This window comes from Ambystoma mexicanum, chromosome 5q, assembly GCF_040938575.1.
Source record: "Ambystoma mexicanum isolate Mex_15411 chromosome 5q, UKY_AmexF1_1, whole genome shotgun sequence".
Classification (NCBI taxonomy): Eukaryota; Metazoa; Chordata; class Amphibia; order Caudata; family Ambystomatidae; genus Ambystoma; species Ambystoma mexicanum.
In genome coordinates, this window is record NC_090933.1 from 1404685622 (window position 1) to 1404710741 (window position 25120).

At 48.6% G+C, this 25120-nt stretch overlaps 1 protein-coding gene across 1 annotated transcript in view; it reads left to right on the forward strand.

The window, feature by feature from the left end:
* Positions 1–25120, forward strand: part of LOC138498459 (fibrocystin-L-like) — a 1772245-nt gene that overhangs the window by 1293045 nt on the left and 454080 nt on the right. The window contains exon 30 of the mRNA XM_069622209.1: positions 14007–14255. Within this exon, the coding sequence (XP_069478310.1) occupies positions 14007–14255 (249 nt within the window). The remainder of the gene's footprint in view (positions 1–14006; positions 14256–25120) is intronic.

Here is a 25120-nt window from a genome sequence, read left to right on the forward strand (position 1 = left end):
GACCCTTTGTCAACGAAGGTCACCCTACATCGCGGATCTTCTCTTCGAAATCTTCGGAAGGCCCAGGCTTGGGCCTACTTCCCACTTTCCATCTTGTCCGTGGAGAAGAGCAGTCTCTTCAAGATATGGGCGAAATGTGGACTAAGAAGATCAACACCACAGGTGCTTTTATTGCCTCAATCATGACCAAGATGAGGAGGGATGCAAGATTTGCTGTGGTTTTTCAAAAAAGACAACAATGGACAGTTACAGCAGGTTAGCAGCATGGCTCAAGTTGGTGAAGGCCTCTGACGCGGCCTCACAGAATGATCATGCCTCACCCAGGGCCGGCCGGTACCATGAGTGAACTCTCTCTGGAAAGAGGTTGAGGTCCTTTGAGGACACCTATGAAGAAGGGGTCCAAAAGATGGCTAAACACCACACTACGGATCCCTCTGTGTTTGCCGCAGCTGTGGGTCCCAGTTTGGGAAGGACACGCTCACCGTCACCATCTATGCCTACGGCCTGTAAATTAGGGGAGCTCCTTCCAATAGGAAGTCCTTGACCCCATTAAAGCTCTGATTGCAGTCCCCAGACAAGGCTACAAAGGAGAAGTCTGCAGATGGTTCCTCTTGCCCCTATTGATGACAATGTCTGTGACGAAGAAGACTTTTTCAATGGGAACTTCATTGTCCAGGATGTCCACTGCGTCCAAGACCACAACCCCATCAGCGATCATGATCCTGTCAGGCGAGGCACGGTATCCAGCCTTTCCATTCGAGGAGGAACCATCTATCCCAGAGGCAGTCATGGGGTATTACTATTCCAATCCCACTGACCAACTATATGACAAGGGCTATGGCCAATCTAAAGGTATCAGGAAAAGGGTGAGGAAGAGAGTGGTTAAAGATAAGGACCCTCAGATAAGACACTGTATTGCCCTTTCACTATTAAAAACCAACCTAACCCTCCCCCAGCCTTTATGTGCTATTAAGGCACAACTCTCTTAATTTACCCACATTTGCTATTAGACAGTACTGGGTCAAACGAGAGGCAACTGAGAATGATGAAGATTACACATTTTCACCACCTTAGTACTGGGACGAAGAAGATGCCTGCAAGGAGCTGTCAGGGTCAGGCATGTCCCTTTAATTATGGTCAGGGAGGACTAATTGGCCATCCACACCTGCAGCCTGGCCAGGGGCTAAAGGTGTATAAGAGTAGACAATCTCAGTCAGAGAGGGAGGAAGGAGCGTGACAAGGGGAGGCACAGAGAGAGCAGCAGATTTGTGGACGAAGACAGCTGTGGTGGCACTGGAGTCACTGAAGCCAGGACGTTAGCAAAGAGTGCAGCAGGAGCTGCTGTGAAGCCGGAGCAGAGAGGATGCTTCCTGTGTGTCAAACAGAGCACCGAAGCTGCCGGTGTGCAGAGAGAAACACACAACACCTGAGCGGGGCTCGTACCAGAAGGGAAGTCGTGGGACTATGGAATAGGAAGTACAGAAGATCGGTGACTGTTGGGCAGGCGTGGAAACTCTGGAGTGCTCCAGCGGAACCGCTACTGAATAAAGGTTCACAATATGAACAATTAAATGTATATTGAATACTGAACAAAAGGAAAACCTAACTTTGAACAACTACATGTTTATTGAGGAACTTGACCTTTGAACAAGTAAATGCTTATTGAATATTGAACTAAAAGAAAACTGAACGTTGAAACAAGAAGATATCAAGTTGAATAGCACGTTTAAACATGAGCAACAACAGTGCACATTGATTTAACTGAGTTATTGAAGTCAAGTGTAAAAAGAGACAACCAGTGAGCTTTTATGAATTAATGCAGTGTGGCATGGCTCAGCTTGGCAGGTGTGTGGCACGTAGTGGCAGGGCCACAAGGCTGATAAGGAGAAGTCGAAAAACTGCAAGAATACCCATAAAGCTAAGCCACAAAAGGCAATAAGTGAAGGCGACTTTGTGCATAGGAACAAGTGCAAAGAAGTCTGTCAGGGTAATTCATGGAATAAATGTGTGTCGAAAAGGGGAGCGCAAGCCGTTCATTGATTCATGGAATGCTCTGCGCTTGTAAAACCTGGGATGTGTGCCAAATCCGTGGGTGGCGCACGCGGGCACACATGTAACTAAACAGAGTGCGCGACGTGCACAGGGAAAGTGCACATCGTGTAACGCACACAAGAAAAGTGGGTGGAACATGGGGCGTAACATGCGGAATGGGGAACAACGCGTGAAAATGTGGCCGTTATGGGGGAAGTACAGGAGGTAAATGCTCGCAACGCCCACACGCACGCTAACAACGCGTATTCATGGAATGGATCAGGGGAAAGCCGTGCGCCAAAAAAGATGCGCTAATCCAGAAAACACGTACGTCAGCAGGAAGCAGGCGTAAGCGGCCCCACGCAGTAAAAAGTGTGCGCAAACCACAAACAAGCTCATACACTACGATGAATATACCGTTCCTCGCAGCAGTGGTCGTGGGACACCGCAGGAGGAGGAGGATAGCCAGGCCCCGCATTTATTTACCCAGGACCAGCCTTTTTGCGATGCCTGATGACCAGGTGTATGGGAGGTAAAGGTTTCCACCACTAATAATCCTAGAACTGGTCAGGGAGTGGGAGGAGGACCTCACATCACCCACCCTGTGCTTCCAAGCACTGAGCCCCTTGGAAAAGGTGCTCATTGTACTGCACTTCTTGGCTACTGGGTCATTTCAGCGGACAAGTGCCATAGTTGGGGGTGTCTCACAGGCCACACAGTTATGCTGCCTACACCAGGTGTTGGCCATCATGACTGCACGCCCCTCAGTCCGCAGGCACATATACATGCCCAGAACACCTGCAGAAAGGCAGGCTGTCGTCCAGGACTTTTACGGGATGGCCCACTTCCCCAAAGTGCTAGGTGCCATTGATTGCACCCATGTGGCTCTACGTCCTCCCAGGGCCACTGAGCACATCTATCGAAACCGTAAGCACTGGCATTCCATCAACGTGCAGGTTGTATGTGATGCCAAGGGAATCATCGCCCCAGTATATGCCAACTATCCATGGTCCAGCCATGATAGTTTCATATTCAGAATGTCACCCCTAAACCGGAACCTGGAAGCTGGGCGGCATGGCGACACATGGCTAATTGGTGAGTATAAATGCCTCTGCACATGCATGCATGTCAGACACTGAGAAATGTGAAAACCCCACTAATGACAACCATTATTACCTCCCCAGGGGACAGTGCCTACCCTCTGAGCACCTACATGATGACGCCAATTCGGAACCCCACCACACCACCCAAGGAAAGATACAACACAGCCCATATTGCAACCCGGGGCATATTGGAGCGCACATTCGGAGTGCTCAAGTCACGCTTTCGCTCCTTTGACCGCTCTGGTGCGCAGCTACTATATGCACCACCAGTAGTGTGCAGGATCATAGTGGCAGCATGTGTCCTGCACAACGTTGCAACCCGGCGGGCGTGGCGGTGGACATGGTGGTGCCCCCACATCCCCAACCACATGCACGGCCGCTGTGCATGGGAGGTGAAAGGGCACGTGGTGAGGCAGCCCGTACCCAGCTTGAGGCAAATTACTTCACCTAAAATCCCACCCCTGCGGAGTGCACACAGGTCTGGCACATACCAGCTGACAATCAATGATGATGACAAAAGGGACAGTCAACTGTCACAACCATACCACCCTGAGATTGTTCACCTGAAAGTGCTACATTGTGTGAATCCCTAGCTACGTAAAGACACCCAATGCTGTGTCAGTAAAAGGCACACATTCATGCAGCATGAAGGACTACCCCCTTGCAAAATATCACTTCCAAATAGTGGCATGTCACCCAACCCCTCTCCATCTCAGCTACCCAACACACCATGGCATGGCATGCAATGTGAAAGCAACCAAATGAATGCACAACACATGACACAAGTGTCACAAAGTGCACTGTCCCAAATGGAAACAGGCCAGAGACAATTTCCTCTCAGTAATGAATAAAAAACAACACACATGAACGAGACAAAACATCAGTACAGGATCCAACAGTGGCAACATATGACTGTAAAAAATGAAAGTAGTGCAAGTGTCACAGCATGTCTAAGGCAGGACATCAGCCCCTTCCAAGCGCAGAGTGTTGCTGGTAGGCAAATGTGGCAGTGTACTGCATACAACATGAACTGCATCTGCAAAGGAGATGGGCTACATGCATATAAGGAAAATGTCCTGGATGTAAAACCATATATAAATCCACCATGCAGTGGAGAAATGAACAACAATCCCCACTAGGGATGTATACACAGTTTGGACTACAGACTGCCCACACAACATATGGGAGCCCAATGTCTCTGTGTAAGTTACTGTCACTTGGTCACACCCTTTGCGAGCCCATGGAAAGGGGAAGCAGGAGGGGTGTGTGTGTCAGGAACCCAAGTTTCTAACCCAAACACAGGACAAGCCTGCATGTGCCCAGCTGGAATACACAATGGATGCCTACGGGAGCCACACAAAGCAACACACTGTAACATTAATTCACAATCTTAAAGGAAATGGTTATGAAAATAAATGTAAATGCAAATGAAATATAGAAAAAGCAAAAGTAAATGTAAAGTAAAACAAACAAATTAAACTATTGCGTGTGGAAGTTCCCACACACCCCCCAAATACACGTACCCCGCTCCCACAAGGCCTATCGTGTGTGAAACTTCCAGGGCACCCCCCAAATACACGCACCCCCCTCACACAGGGCCTATCGCGTGTGAAACTTCCTGCACACCCCCAAATACACGTACCCCGCTCGCACAGGGCCTATCACATGTGAAAGTTCCCGCGCACCCCCCAAATACACGTACCCCGCTCCCACAAGGCCTATCGCGTGAGAAAATTCCCACGCACCCCCAAATACACGTACCCCGCTCCCACAAGGCATATCGTGTGTGAAACTTCCTGCGCACCCCCAAATACACGTACCCCGCTCGCACAGGGCCTATCGCATGTGAAAATTCCCGCTCACCCCCCAAATACACATACCCCGCTCCCACAAGGCCTATCGCGTGAGAAAGTTCCCGCGCACCCCCCAAATACACGTACCCCGCTCCCACAAGGCCTATCGCATGTGAAAGTTCCCGCGCACCCCCTAAAATACACGCACCCCACTCGCACAAGGCCTATCGCGTGTGAAACTTCCTGCGCGCCCACCAAATCCACGCAGGCACCCATCCGCCCTGGGCATGCCCCAGAGGCAGCCCACGCCACAGGGGGGTGCTTTTTCTACGCAATGTACCTGGCGCGAGCGGGGTACATGTATTCTGGGGCATGCGCTGGGAGTTTTACACGTATTTTCCTGGTTGGGGGGCTGTATGCTGGTCCACTGGCCTTTGTGCCATGTACTGGATTTGTGCGCTGTTCATGGCGCACGGGGCAGGGTTGGGGGAATAACTGGCGCTGCTGCAGGGTCGCTACGCCACTCTGCGCCACGGCTGGTTATGGATGTTGAAATCCATGAATACGCTGTGCGCTGAAATGGGTGTTGGCGCACGCGGCTGGCGCATACTGCCGCACGTGCACACTGTGTGCCAGCCGGTTGCACCACTTGTGTGCTGATTTCTATGAATTACCCCGAGTGTTTGCTAAGTAGTCCGGGGTCCTGGTTGCGCAACCTGTGATGGGTGGACCGTGTGGTTTGACAACTGCACCTAGACCAGTGAGTCCTAAACTGTGAAAGGCAGAGACAGTGTGAAATAAACCAAGAAGGAGCACTATGAGTGAACTGTTGATGCAAACCAAAAGGAAGGTCAGGTTGACATGGAGTTAAGTTGAATTTAACAGATTGAAACAAACACCAACTGTTACAACGAAGTCTTGGGGAAGGGAACCCTGAGACTTTAGAAGATACAAACACTATTTAGGATGGAGCCCCGAGACCCTTTTCTTTCGAACCATGTTGCATTGAACTTGGGGAAGTGAACCCCAAGGATTTGTGGAACTGTTGTGAACTGGATAAAGGTCAACTTTGAGACTCTAATATGGAACTTTTTTTGCGCTTGGGGTAAGGGGAGTTGAAAGTAAGCTGTGAGAAGCTTGGAATTTTGAGTTGAACACTATTTCCTTTGACATCCCTACACATTGGTTAATTGTAGTTGTGAGGGCAAGGATAGGTTTTAGACACGGACAGACTTTTAAATGGGCCACATCTCTACCATCAGAAAGGAAGTCCAGTGGCTCCCTATCCGGGACAGAATTAAACTGAGATCGGTCGTCATCACATACAAATGCCTTTCACTGACTGCCCCACAATACTTATCAGACAAATTCTCCAGACATTGCACTTCGAGACCCACCAGAACACCCTACAAGTACCAACTGAACATTCCCAAATTCAATATGAAAACAGCATGGGGGATCTAGTTTCCCTGTGCTTGCAGCAAAATGTTGCAACGCACTTCCCATGATAATCAGGTCCGAAGAGTCATTCTGGTCATTCAGAGGTAAGGTGAACATTTGGGTCACTTCTCAGTAAGAATATGATACCTGCATGCTTGTACTGCAATCTGTAACCTAGCTAGTCTGTAACCGTGACACGGACCACGTTGTAACCCGGTCCTCATGCTACCTATTGTATTTTCCTTTTATGTATCTTGCATGTGCAACCTTTTCTGTAACCTATGTTGCTCCTCAAGCCTAATGCGCCCAGTTACCCGAGGGTTTGGCCGCGCTATATAAATAAAGAAACTAAACTAAACTAAATTGAAATCTTTGACTCAGACTTTCATTAGTTTTGTTCAGGTAGGGAAATCCCACCTTAGCATAGGGCAAGTTAGGCCTTCAACTATCCTGACATTTAAGTTAATAAATATCCTTTGTTTTAACTTTAAGTCTGTTGTCTGTATCGTACTTCATGATGCCTTCACAGAAAGTAATGGTCACTTTTGGCAGTTTTGATAATTGTCAAGGGTGAACAACATCCCAATAAATCATCATCCATAAATATATAGTCAATGGTGGAACTAGCAGTCCCATTGTGCCAAGTGTAATGGGCATGAGGATCCAGTTCTGCGATTGCATTTAGCATACCCAAACCCATTCCCTCCAAACAGGTTAGCCATTTCCAACCACATAAACGTCTGTGGTCATTATTTACTAACAAAGTAACATGCTTCAACATTACATCCACTGGGGAAATCACCTTGTGCCATTACACATTAATTATGAGGATATGTACATCTTTTTCCCCAACCCTCCATTTCACATGAGTTATCAATAAGCCCTTCTGGGAATTATTCACAGAGACCATTTCAGTTCTTACATTGGATTTAACACTTGTTAACAGACCTCCTGACGGACGCCCCATATGACATATGACACATCCATCCATGTATGCTCCCCTTAACAACCATGTTTCCTGCAGGAGAACAATAGAATGTTTTCTGAGTTTTTCACCCAGTACTGGGTCTGTAAACAATGTAGTGTGCCCCCTTGTGTTCCACGTGAGTAAGGACACTTGGGCATTTCTTCTAAAGTTGCTGCTTCTTCGAATAACCTCTCCTCGGGCCATTCAAGTCCTGACATACCCAGGACCAGTCTTACTCACTAAGACTATCTTTGGGCAGAGCGTATGTCAAGGTGGCTTTACTACCAGTTTCTGAGGGATTGCTTACTATGGAACTTCTCACTGTAGATGTTAAACCTGGGTATAAATCCCTTGTTCTATATCTTTTTTTCTCTGATGTCTGACAGTATAGACTTCCATCAAAGCACACTTGTCATAACGCTTAAACCTCCTGGAGGATTAAATCACCTTCGATTTAATGTACAGCTGTCATTAGTGGAAATGGCATGCAGATTTGCAACTGAGCCAAAGAGCCTTAAAATATTAGATCTGTTTAAATGCACATCCCGGTACTTCAGCAATAGACATTCCACAAATGTCAAATGTGGTACTGGTTCCAGGGCAAAGATGTTTGAATGCCCCTCGCGGTCCCCTGACTCTTCCACTCTATGCTCCGAGATGGCATCTGTGTGCGCTGTAGAAAAATCTCTGCCCATCGCACCTTTCAGAAAACTAAGCACTTCGCTTCGGGCGTGCACTCTTTCTCCTTCCATAATACGTAAGCGCTCATTATTGACTATCAGAAGTAACAAAGGATAGCCTGTGAAGTTGGAGACTGGACCTTTAGCAAGATCCAACTTATAAGATCCAATTTAAGGCCATCCAGACTAGTCTATACCAACATGATCACCAAGCCTGTAACAGGCAGAGTGCGTGCAGGGGGCTCCAGCTTCCCAGCCATTGCTGCCACCCACTGGAACGCCCTACCCTCGCATGTCAGGGGAATTGACTCCCACCTAGCGTTCCACAAAGCTATCAAAACAAGACTATTTGCCTAACTGCTATCTGTTAACTCCTAAGCTCTTACTTTGTACACTACTGTAACCAAATATGAACACCCCTGACTGTACTTTGTAACTTAGCGCATATGTTGTAACCAAGGAACCACTTGTCTTAATTGTAATCCTGCCTACGTACACTTTCCTGTAAAAAGCACCTCAATGCCTTTGGGCTGTAGTGTGCTCTACAAATGTAAAAAATAAATAAAATAAAATAAATAAGATCTGCCATCTCCTCCCAGCATTTTCACTTTTCCCGTAATTGCTGTATTCAGTGAAAGCAAATTCGCTGGTGTCACTTGTGATTCCTGCTGACAACACAGCATGTGGTGCTTGTTTTAAGAGGCATTCACACTCATTTCTCACCTCTCTATTGGCAGCCCTACATAGAGGGCCAACGAACATCCTCGAGTCCGCACCCACTTCGTCTGTACGGCTAGGGATCCAAATCTATCACCCCGTCCCATGATGTAATGTGCAGGGGACCCCAGGATTGAGTGGATGTTTCACCAGTTACGCCATTGGGCTCTCTTGCCCAAGTCGCCCGAATATCGGTTTCAGGCATATAGTTTACCCCACTGGTCAGCACTTCTGCATTTGTTTCAGGTAGAGTGTGCTTAAGCCTAGCCGAGCATTATTGGAATTTAACAGGCTGCTTTGCTTGTTGAGGCCTCAAGATAGATATTACTGAGGAGTGGTTTTTCAGGGTTTTCTTGAATTTTCCGGAAGGTTACTTGAATACTTTTTGTTTTGGCAGTTCACTCGCATGACTTTCCAATGATTGTCTTCCCGTTCTTTTTCTTTGTGTTTCACTTTCTAGGTGGTTGTATTGCGGAAGGTGCCGACAGGGTATTTTCTGCCACGATTATAATGAAAGTTTCAGAATTAATTGAATTAGCAATTACCATGGGGTCAGTCTTGTTCCGTAGATCTTCATTATATTGTCTGCCCGAGTCTCACTTGTCCCGATTTCAATTATCCTCCCCATCTTGAATAAATTCAAAGAGTGTAATCTTCCTATTTGGCACAGTTGGAGGGTTTTGGGCAGACTGACATTCCATTTCTTTTTCGTTTTCATGAACAATTTGTTGCCCTATTATTTGTATAGCTTCTTGCAGCGGTTCTAGATGTTTCAAGTTGAGGAAGGTTTTAATCTTTTTTTTATATACCTATATTATTACATTTAAAAAGAAGGAACTCCAACAATGTTGTTTGATTCTTCGACTCAACTTTGAGTCCTTCATATAATGATACCAAAATGCATAAGACTTGGTTTATTTCCTCAGGTGTACTTTTGCTTGTATCACTCTCTTCCCCCATCGCATGATTCACGTGCCTCAGCGTTGCTGAAAGGTGTCTGGCTGTCGCAAAGTGGGAGTGGACATATTAGTTGAAAATGAGTCTGAGTCATAAACTGATATTTTTATTAAGTCAGGGGAAGCAAGTCTGTTATTTGATTTTAAATACACTTTTATTCAGCACACATTTTGTCCGCAGCCCTCGCTCACTGAACTCACTGCACTGCCAAACTGTCAGGTGCACACAATGCACACAACGCACACAACGCACACAACGCATGCTGCGCAAGCTGCATATGCTGCACACTCGGTCTGACCTTTTGAGGAGTGAACTGCAGTCTGGGCCATGACTCCAACTCCCAGAGGAAATAGACACTGAGGAAATGCTGCTCACAATGCTTGCAGGGTCCAACATGAAAGTATTCCAAACACAGCCACCAAAGGGTTCACTGCCACACTGTCAGGTGCACACAACATACAACGTATACCGCCTATGTATGATTTATGCATAAAAAGCCCGTGTAAAGACTGTTATTTACAGAAAATAAATAAAACATTAAAAAAAATGTAAATTGCATGCAGGGTAATACCAATGTTACACGTTCTGTATTTTGTATAAGGTGTGAGACAGGCATGGTATCAAGAGGGACACAGACTCAAAACGGTTTGTTTGAAAACCTTTGTTAAGGTTCCTGGTTTAGTGTAATGCCTGACTGGCCCTAACTCTAGAGGGGTAATTCCCTTAACTGATGTTTCTAATGGCCGTCGTTGTCTAATAGTAAAAAATAAGTCTGTCTGTGTATAAACCTATGGTTGCCCTCACTCTGTATAAAAATGTGATCGGAAGTCTTTTAAAAAGGGAAAAATAGTGGTTCAACAAAAAGTGGGAAACCAAAGTTGGTTTCAGGTGGTCTTCTCACCAGGTATTGTTTGGTCAATGTCACACAAATGAGTTCAATCAACAGGGCTGTTCGTAAGACCCTCTCCACAGAGCCGTTCTAGTTATTTCACCTACCCTCAGTGTCTTTGAGTTCCCTTCCCCAAGTTTCAGCTTATTCAAGTTTCAAAACACCATCGAAGAAATGTAACACAGTTTTTTTGTAAGCTTCTCGGGGGTCCCTTCCCCACGCTTTACTCCTTTCAACAGTACAACAAAAACTAACAAGTCTCCAACTTGGCTGGGCCTCTAAGGGTTCTCTTCCTTAATCTCAGGCCCCTTCTGACCTTCAAACACAATGTCCCTGTTATTGGGATGCTTTCTTTGATAGACCTTTCAGGGTTCTTTTCCCTGAGTTTAGGCCTCTTCCTGCTTTCAAACACAATATATCACTGTTCCTTCTTCATTTCACAGAGTGCCCTTCCCCAGGTGTAGGCCCCTCTAATTCGAAAAACACAAATTCAGCTTGTCAGAATGTACCTTTCCCTTACTAACACTCTTTTCCAGATACCATCCTTTCATGGGGTAGAATTGGAGGCTTTCGAAAACGTCAGGCTCTTTGCTTTTCCTCTGCGTAATCCTTTGCCCCGCTCCTTGTTTTCTTCTACTTTTCTTATTTATTAATTTTTTCATTTATAAAGCGCACAAAAACCCAAGGGCATTGGGGCGCTGAATTTCTTAATACCTTTTTCCCTTCAAATGCTTCCTGCAACCCTTTACTTCTTCTTTCCTTTCCATGCACACTTGCACTGTTTATTATTGCTTGTTTTATCGTGCCCCTGGCACTTGTCCTTTACTCTTCTCATGCTACCTTGCACCCTCTTTTCTGTTTCCCTCTTTATCGTGCCCCAGGCACCTTTCCTTGAATGTTCTTGTGCCCCACTCTTTTCTGTTAAGGGCCACTCACACCCTTGTGCTTTTCTTTCACTTTCTCTCACTTTTTGCTCCAGTCTGTCTTCTGCTCGCTTTCTGCTCCGATCTGCTTCTCTAACGTTCAGCTTCACTTTTGCTTTTAGCTGTGCTTTTAGCCTTAGCACTTTCTGCTTTGCTCTTGTTTTCAGCTGTGCTTTTAGCCTTTACACTTTCTGCTTCGCTCTTGCTTTCAGCTTTTACACTTTCCTTTTCTTTCAATTTCATGCTGCTTTTACTGTCCATGCCTTTTTCCTGCTCCACTCTCATACAAACGCACGCTCCCGGGTTTCTCTCACATTCTCCACAAACTCACTGGGCAGCATCGCGTTGATAGGCGATTCCTCCAGGAACTGCGGTGTTGAAGTCAGGATCTCATCACCTGTCCCTCAGGCACCCTTGGGGTTGGCAGAGGCCCCAAGGGAACAAGCACTCCCCTGAACCTGGATGGCAGAATGCAGGCTGCGCTTCTCCACGCCCTGGAGGCACGGCTCCCTCGCCATGCTGTAGCCCTTAATCCACACTGGGCCAGCGCCTAGGCACGCCGTCCTCCTGCAGCCTTCAGCTCCTGCTTCTCTCTGCTCCTGGGCTCCTCGAGACTGCATCCGCAGCTCGCTCATTTCTGTGTGTATGACCACACCTTTTTTAGTGGACAAACCAGTCAAGTGGAGTCAGATGTGATTAGTTACTATTGAGTGCCTGACACTGCCTGACTCCATTAGAAGGACAACCTGAGTTCTTTCTAGGGTATGTTTCACTTACTTCCCCCATGTTATTCCTATGGGTAATCTTTACTGATCTTAGTTGTCTCCTCCTCGTCTCAATATTTTTTGGAAATGGGGAGGGGGAGATGAGGTGAGATTGTAAACACCGTAGAAGGATGCGGGAAAGTAGGTTAGGGTGTTTCCAGGACTGGGGAAAATATGTCTCACCCTCGAGTGTCCTCCTCCCAATCCCCCATCACCCTCTACTCAGGTGATCGTCCCTCACTTGTCCACCCCCAGGGTTGGGATCCAAAAGCGATGGCCCTTCCCTGGCCACCTGAATGCATGGTCTTCTCACAAAGGCAACCCCTGTTCGCACACCTACCTATTTAACTGCAACACTCTGTAGCACAGATGCTAGGAGCCAGGTGATTGCTAGACTCAAGCGGGAACTGGAGTGCAAGGAAAAATCAGGAAAGAGGACTTGTATTGCTACGCCGCTGCCTACTGGAGCATTATCCTGGTGGCAATCTGGAGCATGCTAACATTCTTGAAATTCAGAAAGGAACTCAAGGCCTTACTCTTAAGTCAAAGGCCCTCATTACGAGTTCGGCCGGTAGCCATGCCGCTTTTGGCGGCATGGCTGCCGCCAAAATCGCATCCGTGTCCGGGTCCTCGGAATGAGGACTTACCGGGCCATTCCGAGTTCGGATGGCCCGGTAATTCCTCCCTCAAGGACCTGGACACGGTCCTTCCCCATTCCCATTTCAGCCCCCATAGGGCTGAATGGGAATGGGAGAGGGAGCAAACAACGGGCCATAACGAGATGGCCCGTTGTTTGCTCCCTCTTCCCTTCGCGGGACCCGGTAAGCACACCTGGTTTTCCTAGGCGTGCTTAAAGTGTACCGTGAGGGGACCTCGTAATGTGGCGGAACGGGTTGAATGGCGCCGTCACCTTTTACGGCGCCGTTTAACCCGTTCCGCCAGGGTCTTAATGAGGCCCAATAACTTGATGCCGTCTAGGCTTCTAGCATTCCCTCAACACAACTCACGTCCATGCCATAACATGGCTAATCCCTCTCCTGACCTCACATGTTACCCTCAATGGCATGTGCAGCCTCTGCTGCTTCCTAGCTAGTTTTGTGCCATGTAAAACCCTAAATACATATTTTGTTCACAGATGTTTTGTCTTTTTACTTTACTCACAATTAAACAAACCATTTTTACTTTGTAACGACAACTTTATTGGTGCCTAAAAAACAAAAAATAAGGGACCCCTCTGCAGTGCACAGCCATAGGAACACTGTGGTGTTGAGGTACGCTGCAGCAGAAGGGCAGGCATGGAGTGACGCAGCACCATGGGCCTTCTGATCAGCCCAGGCATTAGGGAGAAGGAGTTCCAAGCAGCTTGTCAGCATCTCTGGGCTAATAGTACCTGGAATATCTCAAAAATCATCCTTTCTAATTGGTTGAGCAGATCAGAACTTTCTAAAAAGGTTACTAACAGACCATTATCAGTTTCTGATACTGCAAAAATGATGTCTTTGTGTGAATGCTCCATTTATGGCAATCTCTTGTGTTTTTATAAAAGTGCAAATTAACTCTCTTAGCGATCAGTTGGACCTCACAGAAAACTGACATACATGTGTATGGCAAACACTGCAAATGCATGGTGAAGTTTGAAAGTAATCTGTTTCAATTGAATTCTGGTGTAATTTACTAGTGACCTTCCCCAGTCATTTTCTATATCGTTTATTCATTAAGACAATATTGTGTCCCTTTTTTAGGGTCCTCTGGGACATTGCTCACCATAACTGGAACTGGATTTGGCATTAATGCCTCAGCGATATCTGTGACAATTGGCAATGTGTCATGTGATATTACTACGATCAATGACACCGAGTTGCTCTGCACTGTTGGAAGTCATGCTGGGGGGATATTCCCTGTTGAGCTCTACGACCTTCAAAGAGGCAACGCACAGACCAGCGCATACTTCACATACGAGCTCAGCATCCAAAGTGTGTCTCCAGGTCAAGGTATGCAATGATCTATAGCTCTGAGGAGTTATGTTTCTATTCTGTCATGTGCTTGCAAGGGTATACAATCATCAACATGTACAGGAAATGTAAAATATGGCTACCTCCTTGAGGCCCATCAACAATAAAAATGCATTTAAATGTTGCAAAACATACAATTTTTTTTGTGTGGGCTATTAGTTGGCGCTGAAAGCACAACCTTTAAGCCAGAACTATTGTCATTAAAATAAGAGCTTTAACATAAGAGCTTCAAATATGGTCTTTGAATGAGGGTTTGTAATGCTTTTCAATGGAAATTACATTTGAGAAGGGATGCACAGTTTATTTGGTGTTGTTTGGTTATTGAATCCCTCCCATTCCCAGGCATCTAGCCATGCTAATCCCTATGGCTAATCCCACCCATTCCTGCCCATCTCGGAAATCTATGACCTCTGAGGTCTTCCAAGGAGGCAGCCATCTTGGACAACTGTCTCTAAGGAAGCTCTCTGGAAACAATCCAAACTGTCTCTAAGGCCATCTTTGAATGGTAAATATACCATGTATCTATCAAATCAAATAAAATGATACATTTTCTGACGAGTACCACATTTTTGCCATTTATATTTTCTATTTATATGGAGCTGCTGGCTGGCAGGTCTCACAGTCCTCTTTTCTTTGCATCAGTTAATGGCTGTTAAGATCCAGCCCTCGGCGTGCGCGCGCAAGGGCTGGCAGGGTTATGCTAGGCCGCACGGCCTGTGGCGCAGCTCCAGCAGGAGCATCAATGAAGCACACGCACACGTGTGGATGGTCTGCCCCGGAACTGCCTCCCGAGCGCGGGGGCAGGGCTTTTATTAGGCACGCCCTGCGTCACCGCGTAGCGGGATGCAGGGCGGAACATAACATTCCTCCTTTATTATAAAACAAACAAACATAACCATAACTTGCATCAACTGTGAGTTCAAACATCGGTTCACGCTCTTAACCAATATAACTGCCCGGCCATTAGTGTCCGTGGTCCAGGTACCTCAAGCTACCACACATAGTCATTCAACTTGGCCGGCGGTCTCGTAGCAGCTCTCAGACCGTATCGCCCTTCTCGGGGCCTGCCCCCCCGGCTCCTGATCTGGCTCACTTTCACTGGTCAGGTCCTCGAGGCCGGGGGCCTCCAGCTGTTCCCAGGTTCCATCCATCGCTCCTGTCTCATCCGGGATGGACCTAGGCTCGTCTTCGCTGGGCTGAGCGTCCTCGTCTTCCAGGTGGCACTCACTGTCAGTCCACAGGTTGCGAGGCACCGCCTTCAACCACGACGAGTTCCTTGTCACTTGACGGTGTCCTCGGGTCACAGTCACCATGGTTCCGTGCCGATCGCTGACGGTCCATGACAGTTCCTCGTATCTGATGTCGAGTTTTGATTTGGTGGGGTTTCGTAGCATGACGACTTGGTCCCCCACCTGATGATTGGACTGCCTCGCTCTCCTCTTGCCACTCATGTGGGCGTTGGCACTCCTTCTCCTCATTTCCGTGCGTCCTTCATTGACCTCGTCCTGGGTCCTGCTTCGATGGTGCGGAATCGAGGATCGGATGACGGTGCTGAACATGAGATCCGCCGGCGGTATGCCGGTTGTGCTGTGGGGGGTAACCCGATAGTTCCTGAGGAACCGGTAGAGGTCGACCTTCCATGGGCTGGCGTTCGCCTTGGATACCCTTAGCACCTTGTTAATGGTTCTCATGAAGCGTTCTGCGTCCCCATTGGCCTGGGGCCGTCTCGGCATGATGTGGTGATACTTTATATTAAGGTCCTGCAGATAGTTTTTGAATTCCTCCCCGGTGAACGGTGGCCCATTATCACTTTTGATGGAGGTTGGTAGTCCGTGAGTTGCAAACATTTTTTCTATGGCTGGAATGACCACTTCCGCTGCTGTGGATTCGACTATTTCAACTTCCGGATATCGGGAGTGGTCATCAACGGCCACCAAAAGGTGGAGGCCTTCTCGTAGCTTGTAGAAGTCAATGCTGATGGCCTCCCACCGAGAGCGGCTGCGTTCCGCCGATAGAATTGGTTCCGGTTCTGGCGGGGCCCCCGTTATCTGACAGGCTAGGCACGTACTAATGAGTGTCTCGACCCGTTCCTCGATCTGGGGAAACCATATCCTGTGCCGTATGCGGGCTTTTGTCCTTGCCAGCCCTTGGTGTCCTTCATGCGCTAGGGCCACTATCCTGTCTTGTATTCTGAGAGGGATTACGATGCGGTTTCCTCTTAGTATCAATCCGCCTTCGGTGATCGACAAGTCTTGCCGGACGGTAAACATGCCGGACAGAAACCCTTTTGCTTCTGCTGTTCTGTTGTGTGTGTGTCTCATGAAGGTTTTCCAGTCCCCTGAGATTATGGCATCTTTCACTAGATTGCAACACGGATCCTTGTTAGTTTCTGCTTCGATGTCTTCGAAGCTCACCGCCTTTGGTCTCATTGCGCGAACCACTTGGCATTTATGTTCCTCTTTCTCTTCGGCCACTTGGATCTCTTGTTGGGTTGCCGCTCGCGGATGCCTCGCGAGAAAATCTGCGGGTTTTCCACTGCCTGGTTGGTAGATGAGATCAAAGTCGTATTGCTGGAGAGGTAGTAGCCATTTGGTGATCCGTGCCGGAGGGTGTGACGACGCTCCCATGAAGATGGGTAGTAGGGGTTTGTGGTCAGTAACTGCTGTGAACCGCCGCCCATATAAGTAAAGATGAAAGTGCCTGCACCCCCACAGCACGGCGATGGCCTCTCTCTCAATGTGGGAGTACCTCTGTTCGGTTTCCATGAGGGCTCTCGAGGCGTAGGCTATCGGTATTTTCTCCCCTTGCCTCGTCACCTGCATTAGGATGGCTCCGAGCCCAACGGGGCTTGCATCCACGAACAGTTCTGTGGGCAGCTCGGTGTTGTAATACGCCATTTTTGGTGTCGACGGACAGGGATTCTTTGATACTTTCAAACGAGTCTTGGCACTTCTGCCCCCAGTTCCCACTTGATGTTTGCTTTCGTCAGTTCCCGTAGTGGCTCAGATAGGGTGGCCAGCTTTCGAATTAACCTCCCGCATTAGGTTGCCATACCTAGGAAACTGCGAACTTCTGTGGGGGTCATCGGTGGGCTTGCCGCCTGAATGTCTGCGACCTTCTGGGGATCAGGGGAGATGCCCGTGCTGCCAAACTTGTAACCAAAGAAGGTGATTTCCGATCTCAGGAATTCGCACTTCTCCCTGTGTATGGTCAGTCCAGCCTCTTGTAGTCTGCCCAGTAGGGTATGAAGCCTCTTGAGGTGCTTCTTGTCGGGGGCGTGAATCAGAATGTTGTCGCTCACGTTGAGGACCCCAGGGATGCCCCTGATGACCTCCTGGATAGTTTGCTGGAATACCTCAGCAGCGGACGAGATCCCGAAGCTCAGGCGTTAGTATCTCCTCAGCCCCAAATGCGTCGAGAATGTTGTGATCTAGCGCGAGTCTCTGTGGAGTTTGAGTTGATGATACAACCTGCCTTCAAGTCAACTTTCGAGAATACACAAGACACTGTGAGGTCCAGCACAATTTCGTCGATCGTTGGGGTGATGTGGCATTCTCGTTTGAGGGCAATGTTAGGGAGACGCATATCAATGCAAATCCGGACTTTTCCGGGCTGTTTAGGCTTTCGCGTGACAACCATCGGGGAGACCCATGGTGTGGGCCCTGTGACCGCCTCTATGATGCCAGCTTCCTCCAGAGCCTTGAGTTCCTGCTCCACTTGTTCTCTCATGTGGAAAGGTGTCCTCCGATGCCGTACGGCTTTCGGCTGTACCGTTTCGTCAATGTGCAGCCTGATGGTTTCGCCCTTCAAGCAGCCTATTCCATCTTGCAACTTGGGGTATTGACTCAACATTTTCTCCACCTCCTCGGCATCATCGATATGGCAGATGAATTTGACCACTCCCAGATCTTCAGCTGCGTCCCCACTCAGGAGGCTTTCAATTCCTGCCTTCACGACATAGACTTTCGACCATAGTCTGTTTTCGCCATGCTCCAGCGTGGTGCGGAACCTGCCCATGACTGGTAGGGGCTTCCAGCTGCCGTATGCATACAACGGCGTGTCTGTGCTTTTCAGGACTGGTTGAGGCTTTAGAGTCTGGAATATGCTTGTGAGCATAACATTCACCGAAGCGCCGGTGTCAATGGTCATGAGAATGCGCTGGTTTTGGACGGTGACCATGCACTTGCGCCTTCGGACAGATTTTCTTAGTGTTTCTTGACCTTGGCTTAATGCGGACACCAGGTATATCTTTCTTCCTTTCCTCTCGTTATCCTTACCGGGATCCTGCTGCCCTGTCGAGAAATCATCCCCTTCTTCCTCCGTGGAAGAGTTAGCCACTGTGACCCTCCTTGCACTGGCTTGCTTCTTTTTCTTGGTCGCGTTCTTTTCTGGAAAGTTCTGTGGGGGCTGCGTGGAGGTGCCCGATGATCTGCAAACCTTTGCATAATGATCCTTCCTGCCGCAGGCGCCGCAGGTGGTGCCTTGTGCAGGACAGTTGCGGCAGCCATGTCGTGGGCCACCACACCAGCCACACTCTGTGGGCCCAGGAATGCACAGTTGCCACCTGTTCTGGCCATAGCCCCCACTGTATTCATCCCTCGAGAATTGTTTGTCGGTGATCTGGGCCACCATGGCTGTGTTGAGAGCAGGTTGCAATCTGTGCAGTGTGGCCTCCATGTTGGCCGCTCTGGTGTGGGCTAGTTTCCTTTGCCGTCCTAGTTCAAGGATCCGTTACAGGGGGATGCCTCTCTCGCTGAGTATTAGGCGCCTTAGTTTTTCTGATTGTATGCCGTTAATGATCTGCCTCCTGATCTCCCTCTCAACATTTGTGAACTCGCAGGACATGGCCAGTTTTCTCAACCGAGTGTGGTAGGCATCCAGGGTTTCGTCCGCTGCCTGTATGGTGGTGCAGAAAATGAAAGTCTCATAGTCCGGGTTCAGTTGAGGGAGAAAGTGAGCCGTGAGGGCATCTTTTGCGCTTTGGTATGCATCTTGGCCATCGGCAACATTCAAGGAGTTGAAAATGCGCAGTACCTCGTCACCCACACTGAATAGTAGGTGGCCTTCATCTTCCTGGCCGACGTTACATCTTTGCACTCCATCGCCATCTCGAATTTCTGGATCCACAGCTGCCATCTGGGTCCACTCGAAGATGGGTCGGTAAAGGGGTCAAAAGGCTGGACCAGTGTCGATGAACCTCCTTGTGTGCAAGGCTGTGGGGACGTCAGCGATAGGTTTGCCGCAATTCTGGACGGCGTGGTGGTCCCAGGGGTGGACGTACCGGCCGCCATGTCGACATGTACCTGGTCACTGCTGGCGTGAGCTCTTCGGACGACCACTAGCGCGGTGAAGTTGGGCCTTCCCTGGAAGTGCTGTGGTTTCCCACCACTCTGGCTGAAAGTTCAGGTGCTGGTTCACCCATGTGGTTCCGATGCCACTTCGTGTTGGTGCCCCTAGTGTGGGAGGCCAGATGCCAGATGGCTCCACACTGCCCGGCCGGCACATAGAGGGCGAGTGATGATGAGAAGCAACAAAAAAAAATTCTTTTTTTTTTTTTCATTTTGGGGTGGGGTGGGTCACGTGTGCAATCGCCCCCCCCCCCCCCCCACCGGGTGTCCAAAAATGTTGCTGCGATGGCTGCGTGCCATCTAGGTGCCGTGAACCCCGAGCACGTGTTGATCTTCGTTCACCTCGTCGCCATTGTTAAGATCCAGCCCTCGGTGTGCGCGCGCGAGGTCTGGCGGGGTTATGCTAGGCCGCACGGCCTGTGGCGCAGCTCCAGCGGGAGCATCAATGAAGCACACGCACACGTGTGGGTGGTCTGCCCCGGAACTGCCTCCCGAGCGCGGGGGCGGGGCTTTTGTTAGGCACGCCCTGCGTCACCGCCTAGCGGGACGCAAGGCGGAACATAACAATGGCGTTTCTCTGCAGGTTTGGGAACTCCCATGGCGGTCCTGCGGCAGGGGCCCATAGCCAACTTTAGAATCAGGCGGGGCCGTGTGAAGGTGCCACACTGGGGCAGACTGTGGTTATCCTGTGTCTTCTGCTGCTCGTTCAATCCCCAGGCCTTGACCACTGTGGTGGCCTTAGTGATGACAGAACTCAGGTTGTGCTTAACAAAGGTGTTTATTTATGACACCCAATATAACTTGCTTAACAAGGATGATAGAGTCAAGGGGCAGGGCCACAACAGTACTCCCTGGTTAGGCAGTCTCTTCTTGGCAGCTTCTTCACTGCATCATGTGTGTGTCATGGATGCACACATTACACACTCCAGAGCACCCAGGTGGCTGCCCCCAGCCATGGTATTATGCTCTGGGTTGTCAGGGCCTCAAGGTATCTCAGCCCCCTGATTAAGGAGGAGCACTGCCTGGGGCGGTGCTCGCACTGCGCTGCCCGCCCGCTTCTGACGTTCTAGCGGGTTGGCTGTGTGCTTCCCGTTCTAACTCTCGCGAGATTGCCTTCCCGCGATTTTGTGATGGCTAGTCCCCACAACCACGTTTTCCTATGGCAGTGTGCTTTTCTTCTGCACGCCCTGACTTTACACTGTGCACACCGACAGCTCTCACTGCCCTGGCTGGTCACAGAGCACACAAGTGACCTGTGCTTTTCTACTGCAGAGTTCGGGCATAGCGCTGAGCACTGTGAGTGCGTACTGACCTGTGCTGCATTGCTACAGCTCAGCACCGTCCATGCAGCAGGCACTGGCTGAGCAAGTAGTACAGTGTTAGAGTCTCAGCGCTGCACCGAGCACAACATTAGCTGCTCTACAAGCTCCCAACCAGCTTCGGCTGCAACAGGTGCATGCCAGAGAGAAGTCTGCTTTAAAGACACTAGGCTGTCCGATCTGCAGGTCCCCTGATCCCTGGCGCGGCCCACGCAGCCTCTACAGCCCAGCCTGCAGTTCAGCAGCGCCCATGCAAAGCAGGTGAGGCTGAAGGGAGCCCACAAGAGAGATCATGGTGTCCTGCACTACCTCGAGACTTCCTGTGGCAAGCAAACCAGCTCCGGGCCCAGCAATTAACATGTATGTACTTACTTAATTGCGCAGCCCGAGGGCGTGTAAAAGAAATCACAGGCACTAGTCACAAAATGCAAGTCAATGTGCATTGCTTTATGCGCATCATATATCCGGCTGCCTTCTGCAATCATATGGCAGGCGCACCTTCATATGTCCAGGTACAGCCGTCACATTACCAGGTACTGCCATCATATCGCACATCAGTGTCAAATGCACTGGTACTGACATCATGCAGCAGAACAGATCTATCCCCAAATGCCACATATAGCCATCATATGTCCAGGTGCCAGTGATATGCCAAACGCACAGCCTTGCATGCCAAGCTACTGTGCCAAGGTGCAGCTGAAATGCTAAATACGCCTTCACCTGCTAGGCGCAACCTCACATACCCCGGTGCAGCTCATATACCAAATACCCCTAATATGCTAGGCACAGTCTTGCATGCCTATGTGCTTCCATCATATGCCAGGTACAGCTCATATGCTAAATGTCCCTTCATATGCTACGCACAACTTTACATGCCTAGTTGCAACCCGTATAATAAACACACCTTCATATGCTAGGCACAGTCTTGCATGCCTAGGTGCTTCCATCATATGCCACTTGGACAGATTTTGCCCGTATATACCACGTATCAGAATGTGCGCCCCTTCATACAGTACAGCAGCCCTGCATGACTTCATTTCCCTGAATGATCACCGCCCTACTCAGAGCAAACACTCAGGTACAACTGCATTCCCCACAGTGCCCTCTGCCTCATTCATTCCCAATAATGCTGTCTGCCTCGCTGCCGACTGCCTGATGTAAAGCAGGGGCTCCATGTTCAGAATGCACTTTACATCACTGCCTACAGATCAGAGGCGTTGCTAAGGGGGGGCTAAAGGGGCTATAGCCCCTGGTCTTTTGTTTGTAGCCCCGTATAGAATCTCAGGAGCTACAGCCAAAAGGCTAGCTAGACCCCATTCCCAACAATTCCGACATCAGCGTAGCCCTGGGTCTTTTCCAGACCTAGCAACTCCCCTGCTACAGATGTTGACTCAGCACTGCATGCCCCAGAATGCATTATGCCTCATTGTCACAGATGGCCAAACAGGACGTGCCACAGAGTTCACTCATCTTTCACATTTGAGATACTCCCTCCACACTACTGTACATCACGTAATGCACTTTCCTCATTCTGTAACAAATCCCACAGATGACTACTGTAGAAATATTTGTTTGGTTAATTGGGTATTATGTAAGGTTTGTTGTAAACGAATCATAATACAAAAAAGCAAAAATTAAAAAATAAACATTTCATATCTTAACATTTCACACCAGGATGAAAACGGAGCAAAATATTTGTGAATTATTTCTGCTATGTGTACGTAGTATATGATAAAGCAAATAAAATGTTCTTCATTTTTCAGAAGTAAACTTGGTAAATTATTGTGGTACATTCAATGGATTGCTTTTCTCCCACAGATTCCTAATCTGATTTCCTCCTCCAGCTCTGCTGCTTCAGCAACTTTTCGACAGGGGGCGTAGTGGACCTCGACGCGGCCATCGATCGTCAATCTGTCTTGCTCGGTGGTCGATTGTCGGCTCTGGACATGACGTCAGGTGTTGTGTGTATTTAGATACCACGTCACTACGCCCCACACCTCAGTTCCTTTTTTCCGCGTGCTGCTTGATGGACACTACAGTTGACTAATTCATCAAATTCCTTCTCAAAACCTCGACTGTAATGTCTGCTCCCTGGATTTCTGGCTTTAATAGGTGCTCCAACTGCCATCCCAAAATGTTGTTGACCGACCTGCATGACATTTGTCTGTGGTGTCTGGGTACAGATCACAACACTAAGGGATGTGCGTTGTGCTCCAAGATGCACTGAAATCCATTTGTGGGCGGGCTGCCAGACTTGCTTTGGGCTAAATGTCCCCGAAATCTCTGGCACAGTCGCTCGTCTGGTCCTCCAAGGCCAAAAAAGAGAAGGAAAAGCATTGGCATTAGCAAAAGGTCAAAAAACGTTCACACTCGAGGAGCCATTTCTCCTCGTCTTCATCGTTTAAGAGGAAAAGGTGTCACTGCCATCGACACAAGTCCAGCTCGTCGTCAGAAAAAGGTAAGCCCTTGGCTTGGCCGACCACTCGAGAGGAGTGGGAACATTTAAAAAAAGACATGTTAGAAATGTTTAAGACACAGGCAGCTGCACGTGCGGCTACCCCCCTGCGTCCCCAGAACAGCAAGCCTTGCAGAAAAGTGCTGCAAGGCACTCCTGACCCCACGCATGCCAAACCATGGATGCCATCAGCGTCAGAGAAGCTTTCGGGCTCAACGACGAAAAAGGCGCAGTAATCATCGACACCCGGTCCGTCTCGTGAGTGTCGAGAAGCTGACCTTCCTGACGTCACAGTGGTACCAAAGCCCCGATCGACACTGACGGCCCTTCCGTCGACGTTGAAAGAGAAATCCTTTATTCCCCTCTCCAGGTATGGATTATTCGAGTCCATGGCATCGATTTTCGATGCTGACCAGGGTGATGACCTGGAAGATGTTGATCCCATATATTCAGTGGCAGGAGGAGTTGATTTTATCGATGATCAGGCAGACCTTGTGGCTCTGGCCCAAGGTCTCGGAGATACCAGTGGCCTCGACACGTCTCCAGATGTTGAGCTTGAACAAAGTCAGCCCTATACTCGCACCTATGCTAAGTTCAGGGGCCTACTGCAAAGGTTTGCGGACACTCTGGGTCTGAAGCCAGCATCAGTGCCTACCCATGCTATGAACTGACGGACATATTAGATGAGAGTCCTGTGACAGAGCACTACATGCCACCGGATACAGCAATTGCTGATCCCCTAGCATGCTTGTGGCAGCATCCCTGTTCTATTCCCCCAGTAACTCTAACTTTACGGGGAAGTACAGGCTGGCAAGAGGAGATCTATATTTCCTGGCTGTTAGGCAGAATCACCTGCAGTACCCTTGGGGACCACTACAGGCAATTAGGACTAAAATTGTAAGCACAATTTCACCTTTGGTACAAGCTTGTACTACCCAAAGTGGTAGCGATGGCTGAGCCGCCAGACTTATCTCAAGAGTTTAAGTGAGCAGTAGAACAAGTTACACAAAGGATCAACCAATACAGTGATTCAAGTAAACACTTACTCAAGGTTTCTTGGTAAAAGAATATACATTTATTTACTCAGTCAATTATAAAACATTACACTAGCACAAGCAGCTCAATATCACAAACTAATACACCACAAAAATCCAACCTGTAATTAATTGAACAAGATTAGCTCAAAAATGAAGTGTGAGCAAAATGGCACTTCAGATACTTAATAAAGGAGGGAAAAGACAAGGTTATAAGAATAGACAGCCCGAATACATTCATAGGCAGGGCAAAGGGTTTCAGTTAAATACAACCAGCAATTCTTCTCAATAGGCCTGGGCCAAAGTCAATGGTTCAGAGTCTTTTGTATAGGATAGCACAGTTCTGGTAAGTAACGGTTAAGTCTTTGCCACAGATATTGAAAGGATTTGGTTAGGCAAAATGTTTGAAGAATGTTTAGGTAAGGACAAGCCTTCGAAGTTGAGGAAAGTTTCACGCACTTTCTCGATGGGCAAAAATATTTCCGGACCGCGTTTGCATAGTACCTTGTCAATGAAGAAAGCTGTAGCTGAGGCAGTTGTTCCTGGCAGTTCGAGCAGATCTCGCTGTTCCTGAGCTTTAGTCGTGGGGACAAGAAGGAGGAAGTTGGGAGGTTCCTGCACTGCCCAGGGAAGAGGCCAAAAGCTGTAGCAAGACGTCGGTTTAAGGTGTGAGTGCCTTAAAGTCCAC